Source organism: Plecotus auritus (genome assembly GCF_963455305.1).
Source record: "Plecotus auritus genome assembly, chromosome: 7".
NCBI classification, from domain to species: Eukaryota; Metazoa; Chordata; class Mammalia; order Chiroptera; family Vespertilionidae; genus Plecotus; species Plecotus auritus.
The window spans coordinates 18853254-18871549 of record NC_137774.1 but is presented as its reverse complement, the minus strand read 5'-3'; the positions used below and the strand labels follow the sequence as shown (position 1 = coordinate 18871549).

The following is an 18296-nucleotide window of genomic DNA, read 5'->3' as shown; positions in this document are numbered from 1 at the left end:
TTTTTAAAATAATTGAAAAAAAATTTTTATTTAAAAAATTATCATAGCCCTGACCGGTTTGGCTCAGTGGATAGAGCGTCGGCCTGCGGACTGAAGGGTCCCAGGTTCGATTCCGGTCAAGGGCATGTACCTTGGTTGCGGGCACATCCCCAGTAGGGAGTGTGCAAGAGGCAGCTGATCGATGTTTCTCTCCATCGATGTTTCTAACTCTCTATCCCTCTTCCTTCCTCTCTGTAAAAAATCAATAAAATATAAAACAAAACAAAACAAAACAAAAAAAACATTGTAAAAAAAAATAAAAAAAAAATAAAAAATTATCATACAGTAAAACTGACTTTAAAATTTTTGGTATACAGTTCTGTTCATTGAACATATGTGTAGTTTGTGTATTCATCACCACAGTAAGGAGACAGAATAGTATCATCACCCCTAAAACCCTTTCGTTCTATCCTTTCATAGTTACCCATCTCCATCCCATAACCCCGGCAACCTCTGACGGCTTCTTCATTCCTATGGCTTTGTCGTTTTTAAGAATATCATATAAATGGAATCATGCAGTATTTAAGCTTTTGAGACTGGGTTCTTTGACTTTGTCTTTGAGATTCATCTCAGTTATTGCATGTATTGAAAGTTTATTCCTTTTTATTACTGAGTACTTTTCCATTGTCATTCATTAAAAGACATTTTGGTTGTTTTCAGTTTTTAGCAGTTATGAATAGAGCTGCTAAAAATAAAAACGTTTGTGTACAAATTTTTGTGTGAACATAAGTTTTCATTTCTCTAGGATAGTTGTCTGGGGAGGGGAGAGGATTGCTGGGTCATATAGTAAGTATATCTTTACTAATAAAAGGGTAATATGCTAATTAGACTGGGTGACTGGACATCTTTCGGACAGTTAGGGGGCGACCAGGCCGGCAGGGGGGCAGTTAGGGGGCAACCAGGCCAGCAGGGGTGCAGTTGGGGGGCAACCAGGCCGGCAGGGGGGGGGCAATCAGGCAGGCAGGCAGGCGAGTGGTTAGGAGCCAGTGGTCCCAGAATGCGAGAGGGATGTCCGACTGCCAGTTTAGGATTGGGCCTAAACTGGCAGTTGGACATCCCCTGAGGGGTCCCTGATTCGAGAGGGTGCAGGCCGGGCTGAGGTACACCCCTCATGTGCATGAATTTCCTGCACCGGGCCTCTAGTATATATATATTTTTACATTGTTTTAAAATTTTTATTGAATTTATTGGGGTGACTGGTTAATAAAATTATACATTAATATATATAATTTGTTTCAAATGTACAATTCTATAATACAACATCAGTTTATTGTATTGTGTGTTCACCACCCAAAGTTAAAACTTCGTCACCATTTATCTCTCCTTTACCCTCTTCTACCTCCTGTCACCCCCCTTTCTTTCTGATAATCACCATACTGTTGCCTGCAACTCTGAGTATCTAAAATTTTTTTTTTCTTAATCCCTTCACCTTTTTCTCTGACAGCTGTCAGTCTGTTCTCTATATCTATGAGCCTCTTTCTATTTTGTTTGTTCGTTTATTTTATTCATTAGATTATACACACAAGTGAAATCCTATGGTATTTATATTTCTCTGACTGGCTTATTTCACTTAGCATAATGCTCTCCAAGTCTATCCATGCTGTGGGAAAAAATAAGATTTCCTTCTTTTTTTTAATTTTCTTTTTTTTTTATTTAATAAATCTTTATTGTTCAGATTATTACAATTGTTCCTCTTTTTTTCCCCCCATAGCTCCCCTCCACCAGGTTCCTATCCCACCCTCTGCCCTTACCTCCCCCTCACTGTCCTCATCCATAGGTGTACGCTTTTTGTCCAGTCTCTTCCCGCACCCCCCATTCCCCTTTCCCCCCAAGAATTGTCAGTCCACTCCCTTTCTATGCCCCTGATTCTATTATATTCACCAGTTTATTCTGTTCATCAGATTTTTTATTCCCTTGGTTTTTAGATTCACTTGTTGATAGATATGTATTGGTTGTTCATAATTTTTATCTTTATCTTTTTCTTCTTCCTCTTCTTAAAGAATACCTTTCAGCATTTCATATAATTCTGGTTTGGTGGTGATGAACTCCTTTAGCTTTTTCTTATCTGTGAAGCTCTTTATCTGACCTTCAACTCTGAATGATAGCTTTGCTGGGTAGAGTAATCTTGGTTGTAGTATCTTGCTATTCATCACTTTGAATATTTCTTGCCATTCCCGTCTGGCCTGCATAGTTTCTGCTGAGAAATCAGCTGACAGTCGTATGGGTACTCCCCTGTAGGTAACTAACCGTTTTTCTCTTGCTGCTTTCAAGATTCTCTCTTTGTCTTTTGCCCTTGGCATTTTAATTATGATGTGTCTTGGTGTGGTCCTCTTTGGATTCCTTTTGTATGGGGTTCTGTGTGCTTCCTGGACTTGTAAGTCTATTCCTTTCACCAGGTGGGGGAAATTTTCAGTCACTATTTCTTCAAATAGGTTTTCAGTATCTTGCTCTTTCTTTTCTTCTGGCACCCCCATAATTCTGATGTTGGTACGTTTGAAGCTGTCCCAGAGGCTTCTTACACTATCTTCAACTTTTTGGATTCTTTTTTCTTTTTGCTTTTCCGGTTGGGTGTTTTTTGCTTCTTTGTATTTCAAATCTTTGACTTGGTTCTTGCAATCCTCTAGTCTGCTTTTAGGTCTCTGTATAATATTTTTTATTTCAGTCAGTGTATGCTTAATTTCTAGTTGATCCTTTTTCATATCCTCGAGGGTCTCATTAAATTTATCGGCCTTTTTTAGGAAATTCTTGAAAAACCTTATAACCGTGGTTTTGAACTCTATATCCAGTCGTTTACTTTCCTCCATTTCCTTCATTTGTGACCTGCCTCTTTGTCTCCACATTTTGGTTGCTTCCCTGAGTTGATGGAGTGGCTTTGTGTGCTAGGTGTCCTATAGGGCCCAGTGGCTCAGCCTCCCCAGTTACCTGAGGTGGACACGCTTGGTGGGCCCCTTTGTGGGCTGTGTGTGCAGTCTTGTTGTAGTTAAGCCTGTTAAGATTGTTAGTATCGCTGGGGGGAGTTGACCTTCAGGCCAATTGGCTGTGAGGATCAGCTGTGTCTCTGCTCCGAGAGCTTCTGTGCTCAGCTTGGATGGGGCGGAGTCTCAGGGTGGAGCAGACAGCCTTGGTTTCCCGTCAGCCCGGCCCTACGAGGCCCCTGTGTCTCAGTGTCCCGCAGCGATGGCTGTGCGCACCTCTGAGAGAAGGCTGCCCTCAAGTTTTGCCCTCTGCCAGACAGTCCAGTTTCTCCCCGAATGAGTCTGGGTTCCCAAAGTCTCACCCGGAACTGGATTTCAGTGCAGTCGGGAGGTTTTGTTTCCCTCCTGAACGAGAAAGCTAGCCCGTGCTTGCTGCCTGCCCTCTGCGTGCTGCGTGTAAGCCAGCTGCGTATTCAGCCGCCCGCCTTTACCGCGCACGGGTCTCCGCACCTCTGTCCTCCACAGCTCCTCTGGGTCTAAGTGTCCTTTTATCTTTCCTTCTAGTTGAAGAATTTCCACTCAGCCAGCTTTCCGGTGGTTCTGGACGATGTCCGCTCTGTCTTCCAGTTGCAGTTTTGAAATTGTTGTGCGAGGCAGCAGTATAGGTGTTTACCTATGCTGCCATCTTGGTTTCTCTCTCCTTTTTTATACCCAAGTAGTATAGCCAATAGATACGTGAAAAAATGCTCAACATCCCTAATTATCAGAGTAGTGCATATTAAAACCACAATGAGATACCTCCCAACAACTGTCGGAATGGCTATCATCAATTAATGATTTACATTTTTTTATTACCTTTTTTAACTTTTTTTCTTTATTGATTAAGGTTGACAGTTTCTAATAAAGTTAAAAATATTTAGTAAGTATATTTTTAACTTTATTAGAAACTGTCAACCTTTCTTTCAGAGTGGCTGTATAATCTATACTTCCAATAGCAACCTATGGGAGTTCCAGTTATTCCACAGCACTGATATTATCAGTATTTAAAATTTAGCCATTCTAATAGGTATGTAGTAATGGCTAATCATGGTTTTAAAGTGAACGTCTCTGCTGACTAATGCTATTGAACATTTTTTTGTGTGCATATTTGGCCATCATCATATCTTTTTTGTGCAATGTCTGTTGCACAGCTTTCAGTTGGGTTGTTTTCGTTTTGTTGGGTTCTGAGACTTTTTTATGTATTTAGATACAAATCTTTTTTCAGGTATGCAATTTGCAAGTAGTTTCCTCTGTCTTGAGCTGTCTTTTCTTTTTTTTTTTTTAAATATATTTTATTGATATTTCACAGAGAGGAAGGGAGAGGGATAGAGAGCCAGAAACATCGATGAGAGAGAAACACCGATCAGCTGCCTCCTGCACACCCCCCACTGGGGATGTGCCCGCAACCAAGGTACATGCCCTTGACCGGAACTGAACCCGGGACCCTTCAGTCCGCAGGCCGACGCTCTATCCACTGAGCCAAACCGGTTTCGGCTTGAGCTGTCTTTTCATTCTTGTAACAGTATCTTTCAAAGAGTGAAAATGTTTAAGTTTGATAAAGTCAAATTTATCAATTTTTGTTTTTGGATTGTACTAAGATGGATAGATTTTAAAACAGGTTTCTATTTTATAAAAGTAGTGAGAAGTAAGTTAGTGATAGGAATGTTCTCATAAAGTTGAATTAAAATATTCTCATCTGATTTTAGAGAGAGGGGAATGGAGAAAGAGAGAAACATAGATGTGAGAGAGAAACATTGATTGGATTGATGGATTGTGTCTGGTATGCACCCTGACTGGGGATTGAACCTGAAACCTAGATATGTACCCTGAATGGGAATCTAACCAGCCACCTTTCTGTGCAGGGGATGACACCCAACCTACTGAGCCACACTGGCCAGGGTTGCTGTTTGTTGATTTACTAATGGTAGCCATTCGGATGGTGTGAGGTGGTTTTAATTTGCATTTCTCTGATGATTAGTGACATTGAGCAACTTTTCATATGTCTGTTGGTCCTCTTTGAAGAAATGTGTATTCAGGTCCTTTGCCCATTTTTAAATTGGATTGTTTGTTTTTTGATGTTGAGTTTTATAAGTTCCTTGTAAAATTTGGATATTAACCCCTTATCAGATGTATCATTGGTGAATATATTCTCCCATATAGTGTATTGTCTTTTCATTTTGTTGATGGTCTCCTTTGTTGTGCAAAAACTTTTTAGTTTGGTGTAGTCCTACTTGTTTATTTTTTCTTTTATTTCTCTTGCCCGAGGCAATATATCAGAAGAAATATTGCTGCCAGAAATGTTGGAGATTTTACTGCCTGTGTTTTCTTCTAGGATTTTTATAGTTTTGAGTCTAACATTTAAGTCATTAATCCATTTTTAGTTTATTCTTGTGTATGGTGTAAGAAGGTGGTCTAGTTTCATTTTTTCTGTCCAATTTTCCCAGCATCATTTTTTGAATAGACTGTCTTTACCCCATTGTATTTCCTTGCCTCCATTGTCAAATATTAATTGACCATAAAAGGCATAGGTTTTTTTCTGGGCTCTCTATTATGTTCCATTGATCTATATGTCTGTTTTGAATCTGAGTTTCTTAAAAGTAGTGATGACATGCTCTGTCTTTGAATTCAGTGCTGCTAGCACAGGGCCTAGCCTCAGGAAATGATTGCTGAATTGAATTAATTGGCAGTTCAGACTTGCATTTTAGCCAGTTTTTTAATATTGGTGGGGAAAATTCTACATGGTGTAGATTTTGATTCTCTGTAAACACAGCCACAGAATTACAAAATCGAAATTGGAAGGTTTATATGAAACATTTCTGCACCTTCTGATTAAAAAAAGGGAAGCCTTTATGGTTTGTTGCACTTTGCAATTTTCAAAGTCATGTTTCATTTATAAATTTGTCTCATTTATAAATTGGATGTATTGTTGGTATGATCCTGATTTATGGTTGATATTTTGCTTGGATCTTATTAAAGACTTCATAAAATATAAAAGAGAAGTATGGATTTTATAGCATCAATAGCTGCTCAGCTGTGACCTTGATCAAAAGGCTGGTTGAGAGTAACTATTCAGATAGATAATTAAACCAGGTCAGCCAGGAATGGTATTAGAATTTATAATTAATAAGTTTTTAAAACCTTCTCTTACTTGTTTTTCCCCCGTCTTTAGGATTTTTGTCCCTGAGTCATGGAAGACAGAAGAGCTGAGAAGTCATGTGAACAAGCGTGTGAATCACTCAAGAGGCAGGACTATGAAATGGCCCTCAAGCACTGCACAGAGGCCCTTCTTTCTCTTGGCCAGTACTCCATGGCTGACTTCACAGGGCCGTGTTCACTGGAAATAGAAAGCATCAAAATTGAGAGTCTTCTTTACAGAATTGCCTCATTTTTGCAACTGGTAAGTAAACAGTGTTGATAAGTCAGTGCCAAACCATGTAAAATGGCCCTTTTCATTGAATGGGCACTATTGCTGGTCACTCCCTCTACAAGTCACTTGAATGTGGGCTGAGGAGGTGATTGAAGTGGCTAGTGATTGCTGGATATCTTTGATGGCAAGCAACTGTATTTTTAAGTCTTGAAACTTGTACTTAGCACTTTGGAGTATTCATTCATTTAACAAATATTTATTGAGGGCATACTATGTGCTAGACACTGTTTTAGTTGCTTGGTATACATTGGTAAAAAATATAGAGAAAGATCCCTTCTTCATGGTACTTTTTCTAGTAGTGGGACAGACAATAAATGCTAGAGACATTAAAACTAAACACTTTAGATTGTTAGAAAGTAACAGTCTGCATGAAAAGTAGTAGAACAGGGCAAGGAATATTGGGGTCACTAGGGTTAAGGATAGGGTTGCAGTTTTTATATTTATTATTATTATTTTGTAATCCTCACCTGAGGACATGCTCTCACTGATTTTAGAGAGGGAGAGAGGGAGAGAGAGAGAGAAACATCGATGGGAAAGAGAAACACCAGTCGATTGCCTCCCTCACACACCCCGACTGGGGATTGAACCTGCAACCTGTGTACAATTCTTGGGTACCTGTGACCTTTCAGTGTATGGGAAGACTCTCCAATCAATTGAGTCACACCGGTCAGGGTTAAGGTTGAAGTTTTAAATTGGGTGGTCAGGTAGTCAATAAGGTGATATGAAGGAGGTAAGGGAGTGAGCCATGTTGCAATCTGGAGGAAGATCATTATAGGCACAAGGACAGTCAGTGCAGAGACCCTGAGGCAGAAGCATGCCTGCCATCTTTGAGGAACAGCTAGGAGGCCATTGTGCTGGAGTAAAGTACATTGGGGAGAGGGGTTACGAGGGCTAGATCCTCTGGGACACTCTAGGACAGGGGTCCTCAAACTACGGCCCGTGGACCACATGCGGCCTGCCGAGGACATATATGCGGCCCGCCGAGGACATATATCCGGCCCGCCGGGTGCCTCTGCCTGTCCTGCTTAGCAGCTGACTCATCCCGAGCCCGCAGTGCGCATAGGAATTTGTTCATAGTTTTTTTTTTAAACTATAGTCTGGCCCTCCAACGGTCTGAGGGACAGTGAACTGGCCCCCTGTTTAAAAAGTTTGAGGACCCCTGCTCTAGGACTAGTTTGTATTATATTTGAGATGGGAAGCTATTGTGGGATTTTGATCAGAGAGGTGGCATGATCTGATTTAACAGGAATTATCTGGCTTTTGTGTTGAGAGTCTATATATATAAAAGCCTAAGTGACCATTCTGACCGAACAACCAGAATGACCGGTTGACCAGTTGCTATGACGCGCACTGACCACCAAGGGACATATGCTCAATGCAGGAATGTCAGTGTGCTCCCACAGCCAACCTCCCACGCCCCTCCTCCCTGCCAGCCACCCCCCCCATAGGTCTCCATTGCAGGGCCGGATGGCCAACCCCCCGGGGTCCCTCTACCCAGCTGGCTGGCCCCCCGATAGGCCTCGATTGACAGCCAGGCCGAGGGACCCCACCCATGCACAAATTTGTGCACCGGGCCTCTAGTCCTATATAATAAAACACTAATAATGCAAATTGACCAAATGGCAGAATGACTGGTTGCTATGATGCTCACTGACCACCAAGAGGTAGACACTCAATGCAGGAGCTGCCCCTGGTGGTCAGTGTGCTCCTACAGGAGGAGCGCTGCTCAGCCAGAAGCTGGGCTCATGGCTGGCGAGCACAGTGTTGGTGGTGGGAGCCTCTTCTGCCTCTGCTGCAGGTGGGCGGTAAGGAGTGAGGGGTCCCGGACTGTGAGAGCCCTGGACTAGGAGAGGGATGTCTGACTACTGGCTTAGGGATCAGGCCTAAGCCGGCAGGCGGACATTCCCTGAGGGATCCCGGACTGCAAGAGGGCGCAGGCCGGGCTGAGGGACCCCCCTCCAGTGCATGAATGTCGTGTCCCGGGCCTCTAGTAGACTATAAAGGGGGAAGAGTAGATCCAGGGATACTAGTTTGGAGGGTATTGGAATAATCCAGGACAGAGATTACAGTGGCTCAGACCAAAATGGTAGCAGTGGAGATAGTGAGAAGTGATTTGGTTCTGGTTATAATTTGAAGCTAGAACCAATAAAATTTCTTAATATACTGAATGTCAGGCATACAGAACAGTCACAGATGACTTACCTTGACATTTTTTGCCCTGGGCAATTGGAAGAATGGATTTTCCTTCAACTGAGATGAAAAGGCTATATAGGTGGGGAACAGGTTCTGTGAGGGAAGAATTCATTGTGAACATACTGAGTTTGAGATGTTATTTAGATATCCAGCTGGAGATGTTGAGCAGGTAGCCAGATATGCAGGTATGGAGTTTGGGAGAGAAATCTGGGCTAAAAATAGTAATGGAAGAGTCTTGGCCTATGCATGATATATAATGTCTTGAGCCTGGGTCACATCACCAAGGGAATGAGTGTTGATAGAGAAGAGGAGAGTACCAAGGACTTAGTCTGGTGGCTCCACAGTGTTGAGAGGTTGAGAAGAGGAGGAACATGCAAAGCAGCTTGAAGGGCAACGTTGAGGTAAAGAAAAACTAAGAAGTATGGTGTCCTGGTAGCTAAGTAAAGAAAGTGTACCTAAACAAGGGGATTTTCAGCAGTGTCTATTGCTGTTCCATAGAGCGGTGGATGAATGTCTGATTAAAGAGCATTTATGAGAGAGTCAGAGGGAAGGAGTTTAAATACATAATTATAGACAATTTTTGAGGCATTTTGCCCCAGAGAGGCACAAAAAAAATGGAATGGTAGCTGGTGGGAGAAGTGAAGTCAAGAGAATGATTTTTTGTTTTTTTAGATGGAAGAAATAACAGTATGTTTGTTTATAGGACTGAATCAGTAGAAAGCAAAAAATTAGTGATGTAGGAGAAATAGAGGAGGCTTGCTGGAGTAATATTCTTCACTGGGCCAGAGAGCACATCTCCATGGGTGGTAGGATGGCCTTTAGAAAGGAGCACGGGGGGGTTGTCTGGTAACAGGTGGAAGATGGAGTGTGGTAGGACATGGGTAGATGGGATAGTCTATGGAAATTTTCTTCTTGTTCCTATGGTTTTCTCTGTAAAGTCACTAGCTGAGAATGAGAAAGGGGGCTCAGGAGGTTCTGGTGATTTGAAGTTAGAAAGTGAGAAGTAGGAGTGTGAGTAAATGGACTAGGTAAGTATATTGTGGTATTTATTTGTAGAGTATTGTGTAATCCTCAGAGAGCACATGAGTTAGCTTTGCTCTGTGAATATTAAATTTGCAACATTAATGCTTAAACTTTGAAACAAAGCCAAGATTTTTTTTTGGATAAAATCTCTATTGTAAGCAGCCCTTGAACTACTTAATGATATTTATCTCATATCTTTTATTTTGCAGAAAAAGTATGGACAAGCTGATGAAGATTGTAGGCATGGTATGTGTAAAAATGGGACTCTTCTTTGATTTAGATTTTGAATAATTTGAGCAATGTTTAAGATTTATTTTTTTCCCTATGCTAATTTCAAAAGTGATTATAAAATTTAAAAAATCCACCTTACTGTGGTGACTAGTGACTGACATGGATGACGACTTTTCTGCTGTGATGTTGTGTGCACACAAACATTGTTCCTAGTCACTCATGAGCGTTAACATTCTTTTTTTTGTTTGTTTTGTTTGTTTGTTTGTTTGTTTTTTTAATTATAATAAATCTTTATTCAGATTATTACAATTGTTTCTCCTTTTTCCCCCCGTAGCTCCCCTCCACCCAGTTCCCACCCCACCTTCTGCCCTTACCTCCCCCCCCACTGTCCTCATCCATAGGTGTATGATTTTTGTCCAGTCTCTTCATGAACCCCCCATACCCCTTTCCCCTGAGAATTATCAGTCCACTCCCTTTCTATGCCCCTGATTCTATTATATTCACCAGATTATTCTGTTCCTCAGGTTTTTAATTCACTTGATTGTTAGGTTCACTTGTTGATAGATATGTATTTGTTGTTCATAATTTTTATCTTTACTTTTGTATTCTTCCTCTTTTTTAAGAATACCTTTCAGCATTTCATATAATACTGGTTTGGTGGTGATGAACTCCTTTAGCTTTTTCTTATCTGTGAAGCTCTTTATCTGCCCTTCAATTCTGAATGATAACTTTGCTGGGTAGAGTAATCTTGGTTGTAGGTTCTTGCTGTTCATCACATTGAAAATTTCTTGCCACTCCCGTCTGGCCTGCATAGTTTCTGTTGAGAAATCAGCTGACAGTCGTATGGGTGCTCCCTTGTAGGTAGTTAACTGTTTTTCTCTTGCGGCTTTTAATATTCTCTCTTTGTCTTTTGCTCTTGGCATTTTAATTATGATGTGTCTTGGTGTGGTCCTCTTTGGATTCCTTTTGTTTGGGGTTCTGTGTGCTTCCTGGACTTGTAAGTCTATTTCTTTCACCAGGTTGGGGAAGTTTTCAGTCATTATTTCTTCAAATAGGTTTGCAGTATCTTGCTCTCTCTCTTCTTCTGGCACCCCCATAATTCTGATGTTGGTACGCTTGAAGTTGTCCCAGAGTCTTCTTACACTATCTTCAACTTTTTGGATTTTTTTTTTTGCTTTTTGCTTTTTCGGTTGAGTGTTTTTTGCTTCTTTGTATTTCAATTCTTTGACTTGATTCTTGTGTTCCTCTAGTCTGTTTTTGGGTCTCTGTATAATATTTTTTATTTCAGTCAGTGTATGTTTAATTTCTAGTTGGTCCTTTTTCATATCTTCGAGGGTCTCGTTATATTTATCGGCCTTTTCTAGGATATTCTTGAAAAGCCTTATAACCGTGGTTTTGAATTCTATATCCAGTCGTTTGTTTTCCTCCATTTCTTTCATTTGTGATCTGTTTCTTTGACGCCGCATTTTCATTGCTTCCCTGAGTTGGTAGGGTAAATTTGTGTGCTAGGTTTCCTATATGACCCAGTGGGTCGGCCTCCCCAGTTAACCTGAGGTGGACACTCTTGGTGCACCCCTTTGTAGACTGTGTGTACAGCCTTGTTGTAGTTAAGTCTTGATTGTTGTTGGTATCACTGGGAGGAATTGACCTCCAGGCCAGTTGGCTGTAAGGATCAGCTGCGTCTATGCTGGGAGAAGTTCGGTGCTGGAGACAGCCTTATAGGATTAGACTTGCCAAATTGCAATAGCCTCTGTGCTCGGCTTGGATGGGGTGGAGTCTCAGGGTGGAGCAGACAGTCTTGGCTTCCCGGCAGCCTTGCCCTTGCGCGCATGCGCACACCTCTGCCTTCCCCGGCTCCTGAGTCTCCGCCCGAGAGTCCAGACTCCCCCCACAAGAGCGTGGGTCCCCAGGGGCTCGCCTGGAACTGGGGTTCAGTGCAGTCAGAACTGGGGCTCAGTGCAGTAAAGAGCCTCTGACTCCCTTCCACTAGGGAAAGCCTGTGGCAACCTCCGCAGCCTTTGTGCGCACTGGCACGCGTGCGCCTTCAGTCCTCCGCCTTCCCCGGCTCCCGAGTCTCTGCCCGAGAGTCCAGATTCCCCCCACAAGAGCGTGGGTCCCCAGGGGCTCACCCGGAACTGGGATTCAGTGCAGTCAGAACTGGGGTTCAGTGCGGTCGGGGGCTTCCTTCCCCCTTCCGCCAGAGAAAGTCAGCCAGGCTCTCAGCCGCCCTTCCTCTCTGCGCGCACAAAGACCCTTTGCCGTACCTCCAATTCTCTGTGAGCTTTTCTCTCTCCTTCTAGTTGTAGAATTTTCACTCAACCAGCTTTCCTGTGGTTCTGGATGGTGTCCGTTCTGTCTTTTAGTTGTAGTTTTGAAATTGTTGTGCGAGGCAGCAGTTTAGGTGTTTACCTATGCCGCCATCTTGGTTTCTCCTCATGAGCGTTAACATTCTGGTCTCTCCCTTGGGAACATTGATAGTGTCCTTTAAAGTTTTTGTGAGTATTTTCAGTCAATAGGAACCAAATTTTAAGAACTGTAAAATGATTAAAATGTTAAGCTTGGATAAATTGAAAGGCTGGGCCTATCCCTTCTAAAAGGCTTTTCCCCTTCATTAGAAGATATCCCTTAGAAAGAAGAGACTGACTAGAATTCTAGCTTTTTGATGCTTTTTTCGTTGTATGGGCAGCTACATTTTTTTTGTCCTGATTTTAAAAAGTAGTACATAACATGATCCTCCTGAGGCAGTAGCACCATTTTCCCCATCTTACGGGTGGAAAAACTGAAGCAGAGATAAGTTAAGTAATTGGCATTATCACACAGTTATAAGTGTCAGAATCAGGGCTGACCACAAAATGTGCAAGCCAGAGTCCATGCATGTCATCGCTGCAACATCCTGTTTTTTCAGTGTTAGAGTAGCCTTGCCACGTTTTAATTTTTAAATCTAAGATACTGTTCCCAATATATAGGGTAGGGTCCCTAGGCCTGGCTGGCGATCAGGGCCATCTGTGGGGTGACTGGTGGGTGGGGTGATCAGGGGAGGCCCCCGCTGGCACCCACCTTAGCTGGTGGCTTGCGCCGCCCACTGGCCAGCTCTGCCCCCTGATCACCGCCGCCGGTCACCTCCCTCTCACTGGGGAAGACGCTCAACTCAGGAGCTGCCCCCTTCGGCGCCCCCCGGGGGGGCAGATCCTGAGTTGAGTGTCTGCCCCCTGGTGATCAGTGTGCATCATAGTGACTGGTTGTTCCGCCGTTTGGTTGATTTAGGGTTTTTATTATACAGGCAGTCCTCGGGTTACGTTGGATTCGACGTACGTCGTTTTGTGGTGGTTACGTCACCATCTCCCATTTATTAATTAAAAAAAAAAGTACATATGTGCTTTATGTTTTTTATTATTTATTTACCACAAGTAAAGGTCAGGAATTGTTACCTTTAAAATTTTTTTTACTGTTTCATTTTATTACTGCTGTGTATGTGCTTCATGTGAGTGACATAGGTGCTTATGTAGGTGGGTTCCGACTTACGGCGAAAATCGTGTTATGTTGTGCCACAGGAACAGATCTCCAATGTAACCCGGGGACCTACTGTATAGGATTTGTATAGTAATGAGGAAGTTGAGGGACATAAATGAAATTATCTCTAAAATTTAACTGGAATATTGAAAATAAACCAGGAGAAATGACTTGTTTCTGAAGTATGAAAATATTGAGAAGGAAGGAGTCCAAGCCTCTTTACAATAAACTGCAGTTGAAGGAAAGAGCCCTTCCAAAAATCCTATATAATAAAAGCCTAATATGCTAAGTGTCTGGTCGGCCATTCAACCAATCAAAGTATAATATGCTAATGATATGCTAAGGCCACTCAACCGCTTGCTATGACGTGCACTGACCACCAGGGGGCAGACGCTCTGACCTGTAGGTTAACTTGCTGCTGGGGTCCGGCTGATCGGGACTGAGCAAGATGGTCTGGACATGCCCTGGAGCCTTCCTGTGTCCCTCCTCGGCCCTGATCATGCACCGGCCCCGACCATGCACCCGTGGGGTCCCTAGGCCTGGCCTGCACCCTCTTGCAATCTGGACTAAGGGAAGCCCTGCCCCCCCGAAGTATACAAATTCATGCAGTGGGCCTCTAGTATGCAATAAGAGCTTAACTTTAATGCTCATTGCAAACCCAAGGAGATCATAACGATTTGTATGACCGGATTAAGGACCTAATATTGAAAGGAGCATGGTAGCAGGGATTAAAAAAAAAACAACGTATTACAGTATTTAAAGCTGAAATATTCAGCAGGTTCTAGGTATAGATAGCATTGAATAGTGTTAAGGCTTTTCATTTTCCAAAAGCATTTTATAAAGGAAACATTTTATCTATAAAAGTCCTTGGTAGGAAGGACACAATATGCCACAACAGCTGCAGCCCACATGTCCAAAGTGTTTATTTATTATAATTGGAAGAAAAGTGAGGGCAAGGGAAAAGGGTCGAGGCAGAGAAGAAGAATATTGGGGGAAAACGCAGATTTGGCCAAAGGGATACTGGTCAGAGGTTTGCCCACAGTGTTCTTACTCTGGGTGATGTTATGTTTTTTAATACCTATAAGAAATGGACATTTTACCCTTTAGCTAATACTTAGATTTACCAAGTGTACCGGTTAATAATGCGGATTTTGTAATCAAAGAAAACATAATTTCAAGAGAAATATCAAAAGTGCTTTATTCAAAGTAATGTCCATCGCTAGCTACACATTTCCCCCATCTTTCAGGTAATTTGTGGATACCGTCCCAATAGAACTTTTCTTGTTTTGAGGCAGTCCATTCAGAGACCCAATTTTCCACTTCTTATGTTTTGAAGTGCTGCTCAGAAAGTGTGTGTGCCATCGATCGGAACAAGTGGTAATCTGAAGGAGTAAGGTCTGGTGAATACAGCGGGTGGGTTAATACTTCCCAGGCAAGATCTTTTAACATGTCTTTAGCTGGTTTTGAAGTGTGTGATGGTGCATCATCATGAAGCAAAATTACTTTGCTGTGTCTTCTGGCACATTCTGGTCGTTTCATGATCAAAGCGTGATTCAAATTGATTATTTGTTGTCGGTAGCGATCAGTATTAATGGTTTCACCTAGTTTTATTTTATTTTATTTTATTTTATTTTTTAAATATATTTTATTGTTTTTTTTACAGAGAGGAAGGAAGAGGGATAGAGAGTTAGAAACATCGATCAGCTGCCTCCTGCACACCTCCTACTGGGGATGTGCCCACAACCAAGTTACATGCCCTTGACCGGAATCGAACCCGGGACCTTTCAGTCCGCAGGCTGACGCTCTATCCACTGAGCCAAACCGGTTTTGGCAAGTTTCACCTAGTTTTAGAAGCTCATAATACACCACACCTTCCTGATCCCACCAAACGCAGAGCATTGTCTTCTTTACGAAGCGATTTGGCCTTGCAGTCGATGTTGATGGTTGACCTGGATCAACCCATGATTTGGTGCATTTTGGATTCTCAAAATATATCCACTTTTCATTGCCAGTCACAATTCGATGCAAAAAAGACTTTCTTTCGTGCCGTTGAAGCAACATTTTAATGATGACTTTTCAGTTTCCCATTTGTCTTTTGTTCAGTTGATGTGACACCCATTTTCCTTCCTTTAAAATCTTTCCCATTGCTTGTAAACGATCGGAAATTGCTGAGCAACATTTAATCTTTCTGCAAGTTGTTTTTGAGTTTGACACACCTCTTTATCCAATAATGCTTGTAATTGTTGGTCTTCAAAATTTTTCGGTTGACCTGGATGTTCTTTGTCTTTCACATTGAAATAATCACTTTTAAAGCGTTTAATCCAGCGTTCACAAGTATCTTGAGATGGAGCATGTTCACCATAAGCTTCCCGAAGTATACAATAACTTTCAGTAGCAATTTTCTTCAAAATAAAATGATGAATTAAAACTTCCCGCAAATGCTCTTTTTTTGGCATGAAATTCGACATTTTTAAGCGTAAAGATATCTATGATGTTAACATCTTCAGAAAATTTAACATACGAAGTTTTGAAGCTTGCTGTCAATACAACAAAATAGCATATATATCAAATCGCATATTTATCAACATATGTGTAACTGTATCTATTGAAAAAAATCCGCATTATTAACTGGTACACCTGGTAGGCCTTACAATCTTTGGAGTCTGCTTATATATACTACTACTCCCGCCCCCAAATATATTTTTGGAAAATGAGATTTATTGCCAAATATTAAATGGCTAATATTTAGGACAGGAATTTATAAATTATAAATTTATATTCTCTTAAAAATAATCTGGGTTTTTTTTTGAAGTGTTGGTTCAGAGAATGTAATCATATCAAAAGCAGTGAATGATTTCACTTTATTAATGACCGAAGGGTTTAGTTTTTATGGTCATTAAAATTTTCCTTTTGAAACATTTGGGAAAAATACTTTGGGCTAAGGGGGGCGAGGGAGGAAAAGAGACGAGAGAGAGAAACATTGATGAGAAAGTGCAACTTTGATTGATCGGCTGCCTCCTGTACGCCTACTACTGGGGATCAAGCCCATAACCCCTGCGTGTGCCCTGACCAGGAATCAAACCAACAACTTTTTGGTATACCATATGATGCCCAATCAGCTGAGCCACTGTGGCCAGAGTTTTATTTTCTTGTCTTTATGCATGGCTTAGACAGAACTGAAACATCACCCTTTCCTCTAATACTTGAAGTTTTTCTTCTAGTGTATAAGAAGTCATGCCTGTGATAGTGTGGCAATATTAAAATCAAGGAAAATGTGTATTAAATGTCATGTGATTAACGATGGCTGTTCTTTTCTGATAGTGCTGGGAGAAGGACTGGCCAAGGGAGATGGTGCCTTTCAGGCAGTGCTTTGCTGCATGCAGCTGAAAGGAAAGCTTCAACTTGTATCCAACATTCTTGCCAAGTCACTGACAGGAGAGTCCCTGGTACGTTGATGAGCTCTAATTTTTTTTCAGTGCTTTAAAAAAAATAAATTAATTGGGTTGGCTGGTTAACAAAATTATATAGTTTTCAAGTGTATAATTCTATGATTTGTCATCTATATATTGCATTGTATGTTTACCACCCAAAGTCAAATCTCCTGTCGCCATATATTTGACCCCCTTTACCCTTTACTACACTACCCCCTCCATGCCCTTTCCCTCTGGTAACCATCATACTGTTTGTGTCTATGAGTTTTTGTTTGTTTGATTGTCCTATTTGTTCATTTGTTGCTTTCAGTTTTATATTCCACGTGTGAGTGAAATCATATGATAATGAATTCTAATTTTGAATGTCTGAAAAGAGATTCATGTATATGACTCCTTAGGAATATTGTGGGGAAAAACAGTTAGCGTGCATTTTCTTCTACCAGAAATGAAGTTCATGGGTACCTTGAGCTACTCATGAGCTACTCATTTCTTTTCAACAAACTGATGTTTAACCATTGGATTCTTGTAGTTTGTGATAATATATATATATAAAAGAATTGCAGGTGCTTTTTCAAACTTTGAAAGTATAGGATAGCTAAATCAGAACTTGAAAATATTTTTGGTTCTGTTATGTTTTAAAATTCTCCTGTTGATATGATTTTATAGGGTCCTTAAATTTGGCCACTTATTTCATAAAATGTTTACATTTATCTAAACTATATAATAATTACTTTTATTTTTGAAGATGATGTGGGTATAAGTTGATATTCATGACCATTCTGATGGAGCTATTTAATTCTATTCAGACTTCGGGATTAATTTTTTTTATGTAGCATTTAATTTTCTAGAGTTTGTTTTTGGTTGACATAATTAAAAAACTATTTTTTGGAACTTTAGAATTGGCAATCTGTAGAAATTGGAAGACAAGAAGATAGTATAGCTCTTTCTCACCAGTTGGTAACTGTTATAAAATTCTCTGATATTTTTCAGGAATCATAATGAAAAACAGTGAAAGCAAGAAAGTATATGTATACTGTGCTATATAGCATGAATTCCCTATTTTATTTTATTTTATTCTTATTCTTTTGAATTGATAGAAATTATGAAAATCTGGCAGAAAATTGTGTTTTTAATCAAAATAAATACATTTGGTGACAAGAAGAATTTAGGAGAGTACTTAGTATACTGCTGAGTGTAATGTAATGACTCATCTCAGAGAGTAGTTTATTTCTAAGGAATTATTGTGTAGTATATTGTTTAATTGATTTATCATTGCTTTTTGATTCACCAAATTCACATTAAAGGTTAAATGTATTAATATAGCAAAATGTTATAGCTCTGTAGTTCAAAGTAGGGATAATATACCTCTATTATTAAGACAATTCTATCTTTAAGGAACTTTTTTATATAAGCTTAGCATATTGCACGGTTTTACCTAGGAAGAAGTAATTTGCCTTTAAATCGAAATTTGAATTTCAGAAGAGAAAA

At 40.7% G+C, this 18296-nt stretch overlaps 1 protein-coding gene across 3 annotated transcripts in view; it reads left to right on the top strand.

Moving 5' to 3' along the window:
- Window positions 1-18296, top strand: part of HELZ (helicase with zinc finger) — a 133780-nt gene that overhangs the window by 16875 nt on the left and 98609 nt on the right. For all 3 annotated transcript variants that reach the window (XM_080681334.1, XM_080681333.1, XM_080681332.1), the window contains exons 4-6: window positions 6163-6390; window positions 9846-9882; window positions 16699-16823. In XM_080681334.1, the coding sequence (XP_080537460.1) occupies window positions 6181-6390; window positions 9846-9882; window positions 16699-16823 (372 nt within the window). In that variant the 5' untranslated portion in view covers window positions 6163-6180. The remainder of the gene's footprint in view (window positions 1-6162; window positions 6391-9845; window positions 9883-16698; window positions 16824-18296) is intronic.